General features: G+C 44.9%; 1 protein-coding gene across 1 annotated transcript; it reads left to right on the top strand.

Moving 5' to 3' along the window:
* Positions 1-265: 265 nt before the first annotated feature.
* LOC148509017 (uncharacterized) lies at positions 266-9498 on the top strand. Its single transcript, XM_088443723.1, has 7 exons — positions 266-379; positions 1780-1863; positions 1985-2072; positions 2387-2441; positions 2707-2761; positions 8434-8649; positions 9460-9498. Exons 1-7 carry the CDS (start codon positions 266-268, stop codon positions 9496-9498), a joined length of 651 nt encoding a protein of 216 aa, XP_088299849.1.
* Positions 9499-10020: the final 522 nt, after the last annotated feature.

Raw genomic sequence — 10020 nt, 5'->3', positions numbered from 1 at the left:
CACCATAATATCTAGCTATGGGTAATATATTGTACTAACCTTAGCTATTGTTACATTCTCTTGGAGTCCTTTAGGTACAAATGTGTCTATTTTCTCTTTTTGTAGGGCTATGCTGCCTAAATTGTCATCCGTGGTCCCTATGCCAAAAAAAACCCTAGCAGTACCTGAGCCTGTGGACGCCATGCCAAGAAAACACCTGGCAGTACCTGAGCCCGTGGTCCCCATGCCAAGAAAACACCTGGCAGTACCTGAGCCCGTGGACGCCATGCCAAGAAAACACCTGGCAGTACCTGAAGCCGAGGTTCATATGCCAAGTAAACACCTGGCAGTACCTGAGGCCGTGGTCACTATGTCAAGAAAACACCTTGCAATACCTGAGGTAAGTGTTTTCAGTGTCATTATGGTTACTTACCTTTTCCTAATGTCCTAGCATTTTTACACCTCTTTGTCATACAATGTAATGCTTATTACACTGACATTTACATCTTATATTACTCCAGAAGTGTCACTCTTTATACACACTATGAGAAAAGAAAAATAGGGGGCGATTCAGACCCGGACGCTAAGCTGCGCTCTCTCGCAGCCAAAAGGGGCTGGGTATGCAAATTCCGCGATCGCACTGTCTGGTGTAAGGACGCCCTCTATGTCTTGGAGAGCGACGGCAGCGCGAACACATGCCGGTCTAAGGACGCCCATTTTTCTTTCTTAGCACACGTCATCTCCAGGAAGTGTGTGATTAATCAGAACCATCACGAGCCATCGGAGCTGCACGCAGCGCTTGAGGTAGACCCTACCCCACCACAAGCACTGCGATCACTGCAGGCTGAACTACAACCAAGTGACGTGTACAATGACGCCTCCATGCTAATTATGCACACCCATAAAACGCTGTTTAGACGCCCATACATGCCTGCGTTCGCAGCACCACTCCCCCGTTCACAAGCACCTTCCCCTGTTACCACCCACAAGCGGCACTATCTGTCACTGAAAGTAGCGCTCATTCTTTGTGTTAAGAACGCACGATTCCCGATCTCAAAGACTGGTTCGCGCTCTGTGCATGCATATGCATGCGCAGACGGGCGACTATCGGCCATAGCGTGCATTCGCGGCTATGGTCTGAATCAGGCCCAGAGTCCATATTTAATTGTAAATGAAATAAAAATAATTGGTAATGGACAAGTCCATGGCCGCGATTCAATTCAAAGTGATGATGAATAGCCCCGGGAGGATGCTCCCAGAGCTGTTTAATTCAGCCTGATGTTTGGCCCGACTAAACGATTTCTTCTCGCACCCTCCTTTGGGTGTGAGGAGAAACCCGACAAAAGTGCGCTAACAGCCTCGCGGCCGGCACTTTGATCGGAGAATGCCGGTTCTCGCGAGTAAACACCCATGTTAAGTCGCAAGAACCGCCATTCTCCGACTTCATATTGTGCTGAATTGAATCGCGGCCAATAAGATAAGCTAAATATAAACTAAGACATGTGAAGAAAGGCATGAAAAACCTCCAGATAAAACTAGTACAACAAATTTACTCTAATTATATATAATAGATCTAGTCATCCATTAAATACTGAAATACTATTTGAATTTCAACTGCCAATTAAAATATGTTAAAATATCTACTACAGGCTCAGTCAGTTATAAAAGCTACACCTGTGGTATTACATGTCTGTGTGAGAACACGTAGGTTACCCATCCATAAGCTCCTGTCTCCCTGTTTTCTCTGAGTGTTCCGGTGCCCAGTAAGTAACTCTCTTCTATCCACCCTTCCTCCTGCAGGTGAAGGCGCATCATCTGAGTCTGGCCCACAAGATCCCTGAGGGTGCCAGGAAAATCAATGTTCAGCTGAGACTCATCCGCCAGGTATTCTTGTACCATGTAATTAAAAGTTTAAGGGATCTGTTTATCATAGTTGTGGACTGTTTTCTCTGAGTGTTCCGGTGCCCAGTAACTAACTCTCTGCTGTTTACCCTTCCTCCTGCAGACGGAGAGGAATCGTGTTTGTGCCCCCCAGAAAATCCCTGAGGCTATAAGAGAAAGCAAAGTGCAGCCGAAAGACCCTCGTCCACCAGGTATTCATGTACTGTATCTTATAATGAAAAGATTGAGGGGCCTGTTTATCATAGTTGTGCACTAACAATCTGCATCACTAGTTATCACAGCAATACATATTGTAGTTACCCCACAAGTTACCATGCTGGGTGGTTGGGAGGTGTGTACATATGCTGGTCTTTACAGTTACAGATTAGGAAAAGGAAGCAACTCACCCAGGAACAATAGGAACAAATAGGGGTTTACACTTCTAAACTATATTCCATTGACTAACTGAGGCAAAACAAATACCAGACATAGTAACTGTACTATTTATTCTTTTTTATAAAACCAGACCATGAGGACAAAGTGCCAAGTTCCAGTTACGCTGGTCCTATGAGACGCTCTGCGTAAGTACTTTGTGCAGATATCACATGAACAATAAGTAACAATGTGATTTATGGATAGAAATGTAAAATGATGAAAATTAGTGTCATTTATAGATAAGAATAGATTGTGATGAAGTATTTTTTTTTAACTATTACTATATTAATGTTAACCATAATACACCATAATATCTAGCTATGTGTACATTATTATATTGTACTAACCTTAGCTATTGTTACATTCTCTTGGAGTCCTTTAGGTGCAAATGTGTCTATTTTCTCTTTTTAGGGCTTCTCTACATAAACTGCCCCCTGTGGTCCCTATGCCAAGAAAACACCTGGCAGTACCTGAAGCCGTGGTCCCCATGCCAAGAAAATACCTGGCAGAACCTGAGGCCATGGTCTCTATGCCAAGAAAACACCTGGCAGTACCTGAGGCCATGGTCCCTATGCCAAGAAAACACCTGGCAGTACCTGAGCCCATGGTCCATATGCCAAGAAAACACCTGGCAATACCTGAGGTCAGTGCTTTCAGTGTCATTATGGTTACTTACCTTTTCCTTATGTCCTAGTATTTTTATCATACAATGTAATGCTTATTACACTGACATTTGCATCTTATATTTTTCCACAAGTGTCACAATTTTTACACAATATGAGAAAGGAAAAATAGGTTTCTTGTAATACATATGATCTTACAAAAACATAGGGTCTCATTCAGACCTGCTCGCGAGCGCTGTACGCTCGCAAGCGGGTCGATGGTGCCCAAGTGCGCAAGCGCACGATGGAGGGAGCTCCGTCATGCGCATGCGCGAGACCCGGCGAGCGACGGGGAAGCCGTCGCTCCAGGTCTCGCACCAAATGGGGCGTGCTGTCGATGGTGAGTGACAGCACGCCCCCTTTGGTGGGCGTGCCGGGGGCGTGGCTGCCCAGACGGAGGCATTCCCATGGGAACGCCTACCGTCTGGGTCCGGCCCCACTGACATCACTAGTGATGTCAGTGGGAGTGATTTTGGCTCTGATAGAGCCAAAATCACTCCAGGGCTTGCGGCAACGAGACCCTACCGCAAGGGTCTTGTCGCAAGCCCGATGGTCGCGATGGTCTTGACCATCGCGACCATCATCATGGACGCTCGCATAAGCTGTGGGTGGTACCCCACAGCTATGCGAGCGTCCAGGAGGACGCACAAAAAAAAAAAAAACGCCCTGATTCAGAGCGGGCGCTCGTTCAGAGCGTCCGGCTCTGAATCAGGCCCATAGTCCATTCTAATTGTAAGAGTCCATGGCCGTGGTTCAGTTCAAAGCGATGATGAATAGCTCTGGGAGGGAGCACTCGGAGCGAAACAATTCAGCCTGATGTTTGGCCCCACTAAAGAATTTCTTCTCGCACCCTCCTGGGGGTGCGAGGAGAAATCCGACAGAAGTGCACTAACAGCCGGCACTTTAGTCGGAGAATGTCGGTTCTTGTGACTAAACACCCATGTTAAGTCACGAGAACCGCCCTTCTCCGACAGCTCGCTGAATTGAATCGCGGCCAATAGGATAAGCTATATATAGAAATGTGAACAAAGGTATGAAAAACCTCCAGATAAACTAGTAAAACAAATTTATTCCAATTATATATAATATATCTAGTCGTCCATTGTAGTATTATAGAGTTAAATACTGAAGTTCTATTAGAAATTCAGCTGCCAATTAAAATGTCAGAAATATATACTACAGGCTCAATCAGTCAGAAAATCTACACCTGTGGTATTACATGTCTGTGTGAGGACACGTAGGTTGCCCATCCATAAGCTCCCGTCTCCCTGTTTTCTCTGAGTGTTCCGGTGCCCAGTAACTAACTCTCTGCTGTCCACCCTTCCTCCTGCAGGTGAAGGCGCACCATCTGAGTCTGGCCCACAAGATCCCTGAAGGCGCCAGAACAACCAATGTTCAGCTGAGACTCGTCCTCCAGGTATTCTTGTACCATGTAATTAAAATTTTAAGGGATCTGTTTATCATAGTTGGGGGACTAGCAATCTGCATCACAGCTTATCACAGCCATACAAATTGTAGTTACCCCACAAGTTACCATGCTGGGACAGTTGGGACGTGTGTACATATGCTGGTCTTTACAGTTGTGCAATATTTAAAAAAAAAAGCTGCTTTGGGTATGCTGTAATGGAGTGGTGTATATTGCATAGGACTGGAATGCAGATTAGGTGAAGGAAGCGACTGACCTGGGAATAATAGGAACAAATAATGGTTTATATTTACAATTGAATAACTGATGCAGATCATATACCAAACACAGTAGTAACTGTATTATTTCTGTATTCTTTTCCTTAGGACCGGACTGGAAGGACAACAGGCACAGTTCCAGGCACATTGTGCTTATGAGATGTACGTATGTACTTTGTTCTGATATCGCATGAACAATAAGTTACAATGGGAATTATGGATAAAAGTTAGCGAGTTCTATTTATATGTTAATCATATACCATAACAGGGCTGTAACTAGGGTGGTGCGACCGCTGCCTCTGCACAGAGTGCAACATGCCCTGAGGGCAGAACCAGCTGCCCGACGCAATCTCTATATGCCACTGGGCGCCAACTGTTATGTATTAGTAGCAGTGCACCCGGCTACTTTACTGCAGCGGCAGCCCTGCCAGTCACTCTCTGGTTACTCCACCTCCAGACCCATCTGCAGGAACAGGAGAGATGGATTCCATTCATATACTAATCTGTGCATCTCAGTAACTATCATAGAGCATATTACAGTTTACTTAAATTGTCACTGTAATATATTTATTTTTCTGTATAATAATATAGAATAACTGATGAATATAAAATGAGGAGGATAATGTCCCAATGAAGTAAAGCAGCCTCATTAAGTTGTATAATACTCTCATGGAGTAACTTAGGTACTATGGTGTCTGCTTTCTGTTTTTAGGGGTTTACGGCATAAATTGCTCCCCGTGATCTCTATGCCAAGGAAACATCTGGCAATACCGTAAGTGCTCTCAGTGTTATTGTGTCTACTTTCAGTTTCCTTATGAGCTAGCATTTATACTTTTTGGTACGGGATGCCGGCACTCGGGATCCCGATGGTCAGAATCCCAACACCGGCATCCGGACTGACACCTGCCGGTAAGTATCCCAACCCTACCCCTAACCCTCCCTCCTTGCACCCTAAACCTAACCTCCCCCTAGTGCCTAACCCTCCCCCCCTAGTGCCTAACTCCTAACCCTCCCCCTACCCCACTACTTACCGTGGAGATGACAGCGCCGGGATTGTGACTGGTGTCGGGATTCCAGCGCTGGCATTCTGAGCAATATTTATTTATACATCTCTTTGTCATACCAATGTCATTCTTATTACACTGACATTTACATCTCATATTACTCCGCGTGTATCATCATTTATGCACAATTTGGAGAAAGGAAAAATAAGTTTCTTGTAATGGAAATGACCTGGCAGAAACATCGTCCATTATAGTTGTAAATGAAATAAAAATAGGCAGTTTTAGATGTATTGTGTCCAGCAGTGGACAGGTCCATGTAATAAGCTACATATATAAAACGAAGAAATGTGAACATAAGCATGACAAACCTCCACATAAAGATCTAGTTATTCATTATTATGTTTTAGAATAAGTCTATCCTTGTAGTAAAATCTGCCCCTTTATTTCTATTTAATTAATACTGCCCTTGAGGATATGAGAGTAGTTACCCTTCCCACCTCCTCCCCAAATCCTTACCCTCTTCATCTCACCCCCTTGTGCCACTACTTCAGTCTTTTCCCTTTTGAATGTATGCAGGGCCCTTCTTCCTTTTTGTTACTATACTAAGAAGAAGAATCCATTCTGGTTAATACTATGCAGGACCCCTTCATTTAAAAATCCTCAGTCACATATATATAGCATGTGTATTGCAATGATAGACAGATTATATATCGGACAGAGAAAGTCTGAGTGAAACTGTTTGTGTCTTCCATTGTCTTTTTTATTTCTTGCGGATTACACATTAGGATGAGTTCCAATACATTACAAGAAGAAAAAATCCATTTGACTACCAATTAAAAAGATTTTCTTTTAGATAAATATATTTAAAATGTATTTGCCTTAAAAATTAAGATGATCCCATTAAATGACAAATTAAAAATATTTTCTTGTGGATTCCATGTACTGTATAACACAATCCCATTGGATTACAAATTAAAAGTTAGGATAAAAAATGACTGTTTTTTTACATGACTGAAACTATGATTGCTTACACTTTGTCATTACTTTTTGTTAGAATTCTTTGGGGAATTGTATTCTGGGTACAATTTCCCTGTCATTGCTGTTATTTTTAGAGTATTCTCACTATTGTTAAAACAAAAATGTTTAATTCTTCCTCTGAATTGATGATCTGAAACTTTAATTGAATTCCCTTTAGATCAAGACTACAGCTCGTTGTAGCGGACGTTCTGTCATCCATCTGGAATGTGCCCTCAGAAGGTGATGAAAAGATCCGCTTGGGCCGAGGCTGTCACCTTGCTGCATTGTCCAATAACACCATCGGCCACCTATTAAATAACATCTTACCAATTAAATAAACATCATTGGTGATATTAGTGGTTTCAATTCATTGCATTTCACAATTGAATTTTATTGTAACCTTATTTTATGGTATTCTTGTTACATAACATTATTCTTAGATCTCATAAGGTTTATATTAGGGTAGTACCAGTAGAGAGATGATAAGACCGTTAGAACTTGAGGTCTTCACCCTTAGCAAGCTTCCTTTCCCTTACAGCAAGACGTGCTTAAGCCCTGGGTATCGTACCGTCTACATTTCCCATCCCACAAACACACTAATATATAGTAGGTTTTTGGACTGTGGGAGGAAGACGAGGCACCTGGAGGAAATCACACACACATGGGGAGAACATATAAACCACACACATATAGAGACCTTGTCAAAATATAACCCATGACCCCAGCGCTGTGAGGCAGTTGTGCTAACCACTGAATATTCATGAGAAGGTAATTGCTAATTTACCAGTAACAAGTAACATCACAGAGACATACAGTAAGGCACTGTTTCCTGGTGACTACACAGACTGTATTAGCATTAATATGGACTGTGTACAGGCCCGGCACTGCCATTAAGCAGCTTTAGGCAGCTGCCTAGGGCGCCAGCACCTGAGGGGATGGCACTGAGGCTGCCAGCACAATAATAAGGATGTCTCTGATGTAATTTTACTGAACACTGGTGACAACCACAATTAGCAAAAGCCATGTCTGGTGCAGCCAGCAGCAGCAGTGCCCATCACCTCCCTCTTCCCTCAGTCTCTGGGACCAGTCATTTTCTCCCTTCTCCGCCCCCTCCCTCTCAGACTCCACCCAGTTCAGCTCCTGTGCCTAAGTGAACCCAGGAATACGAAGAGACCACAACCTCCTGCAATTAAAAGATGCTCCAAACAGCACTGCATTTACCGGTGCTGGTGGCCCCACCCCCTCCACGTGACCGTAATGTTACAAGAAGAACACAAATCGGAAAAAGAGTTGATGTCCATCCCAAATCGGGATATGTAAATCGTCCCGACACAGGGTGATCATACACCCTGTTATATTGCTTATTTACATATCCCGATTTGGGATGGACATTAACGCTTTTTCCGATTTGTGTTCCTCTTGTAACATTACTGATTTTGGGTCTTGCCTTTTGGGTTGTCGACATCTCTTTGGTTGTTCACCAAGGTAATGTCAGTAATGGCGGCCACTCTGCAACTTCAGGGGATTCGGATAATATCTAGACAAACTTCGCATTGCAGCCCCGTCAGTGGATACTCTGCTGGAGCACCTCAACCTGACAATTCAGATCCCTCAGTCCCACAGGTGGCTCCTCAATTAGCGCAAAACCAGCCTAGTGCCTTCTCAGCAATGTTTCAGGAGGTCTTCTTTGAATTCTAGTCCTGAGGGTTTTTCTCCCAGAGTATAACACTGTTTCCCTTTTCAATGTGCTACAATCTCTTCGCCATTTATAGGGAATGTTAGTACATTTCTGCATGAGGGTTATAGGCAAAATGATCTCTACATTCAAAGTGGTGGAGTTTGCCCAGTTCCATTCTAGGAGCTTCCAATCGGAAATTCTGACCAAGTGGAACAGATTTCACATTCAGATCAAGTCCCAGTTGAGGTTATTGTCTCCAGAGACTCGTCACTTGCTCCTCTGGTGGCTTCAGACCTCTCACTTGGACAAGGTATGTCTATTTCTTATTTGGGAGTGGACTCTACTCACTACGAATGCCAGCCTCCAGGGTTAGGGAGCAGTCACTCTGGAGATAACCTTCCAGGGCCATTGGATAAACCAGGAATCCCAACTTTCCATCAATATCTTGGAACTGCGGGCAATTTTCAGGGCCTTGTGTTAAACAAGAAATCTTTTCCAAGGCCTTCCGGTCAAACTCCGCTCAGACAAAGCCAGGGCCATCACCTACATAAATCATCAAGGAGACACAAGGAGCCTTCGAGTCATACAAGATGTAAGCAGAATCCTCTGATGGGCAGAACCATTCTCCCAACTCTGTCTACATTCTGGCGGTCAAAGATTGGGAGGCAGACTATCTCAACCATAAAGATGTACAACAGCTCATGAACTGTTGGGTTCACCCCTCCATAGACATGTGTGCATCCCATCTGAATCCCAAGCTGCCCCGCTACTGTTCCAGGATTTGAGACCAGAGTGCTTTTCTACTGGATGCACTGTCAGTCCCCTGGACCTTACCATTAATTTATCTCTTTACTCCAATGTCCCTACTGCCTTGGGTCATCTGCGAGCTGAAACTAGAGGACAAGATCATCGTCCTGGTTTCATATTGGCTATTGAGGGCATAGTATGCCGTTCTCAGACGCCTGTTGGTGGCTTTCCCCAAGGTTGGATCTTCTCTCGCAAGGCACTTTTCTACACCAGGATCTTCATTGACTGGCTTTGATGAGATGGCTGTTGAGATAGCCCTCCTGAAGGCCATGGGTTTCTCGAATGCTGTGGTCTGTTTTATGCTTTGTACTAGGAAACCCAGGGCATGACTAAGATGGAGGCCGTGGGATAGAGCGGGATGCCCTGGGGGTGGAATCTGCTATGCTCACCAGCCACTACAATTGGGGAATGAGGAGGAACACCCAGTGCCCATCTCCAGCACTCCATGGACAGGCAGACTGCTGGCTGCTACAGACTCTATTCACCATACAGTCTCCCTGCGTCTCTCCATCCCCAGGACCCCTTGTGCCTCTCCATATCCAGGTCCCCCTGCATCTCTCTAGGCACTGTGTCTCTCCAACCCCAGCCACCGTGTGTCTCAAACTCACTCTCCCCAGCTTGCATCTGTCAGCTCGACACCCCCAGACCCAGTGTGCTTCTCTTAGCCCCACTCCCCCAGACCCAGTGTGCGTTTCTCAGTCCCACTTTCCCAGACCCAGTGTGCATCTCTCAGTCCCATTCCCCCAGACCCAGTGTGCATCTCAGCCCCATTCCCCCCAGACCAAGTGTGCGTTGCTCAGCCCCATTCCTCCAGACCCAGTGTGCGTCTTCCAGTCCCATTCCCCCAGACCCAGTGTGCACCTCAGCCCCATTG

The sequence above is a fragment of the Taudactylus pleione genome, unplaced genomic scaffold (genome assembly GCF_031769625.1).
Source record: "Taudactylus pleione unplaced genomic scaffold, aTauple2 ptg000333l, whole genome shotgun sequence".
Lineage (NCBI taxonomy): Eukaryota > Metazoa > Chordata > Amphibia > Anura > Myobatrachidae > Taudactylus > Taudactylus pleione.
This window is presented reverse-complemented; position numbering and strand designations above follow the sequence as displayed.

Bases quoted from the DNA above. Each gene is read 5' to 3' on its own strand.
- LOC148509017 (XM_088443723.1), top strand. From the start codon at position 266: ATGCCAAGAAAACACCTGGCAGTACCTGAAGCCGAGGTTCATATGCCA. The intron at 380-1,779 runs GTAAGTGTTTTC...TTCCTCCTGCAG, and splicing joins AACACCTTGCAATACCTGAG to GTGAAGGCGCATCATCTGAG. The intron at 8,650-9,459 runs GTATGTCTATTT...GCTTTGTACTAG, and splicing joins AGACCTCTCACTTGGACAAG to GAAACCCAGGGCATGACTAA.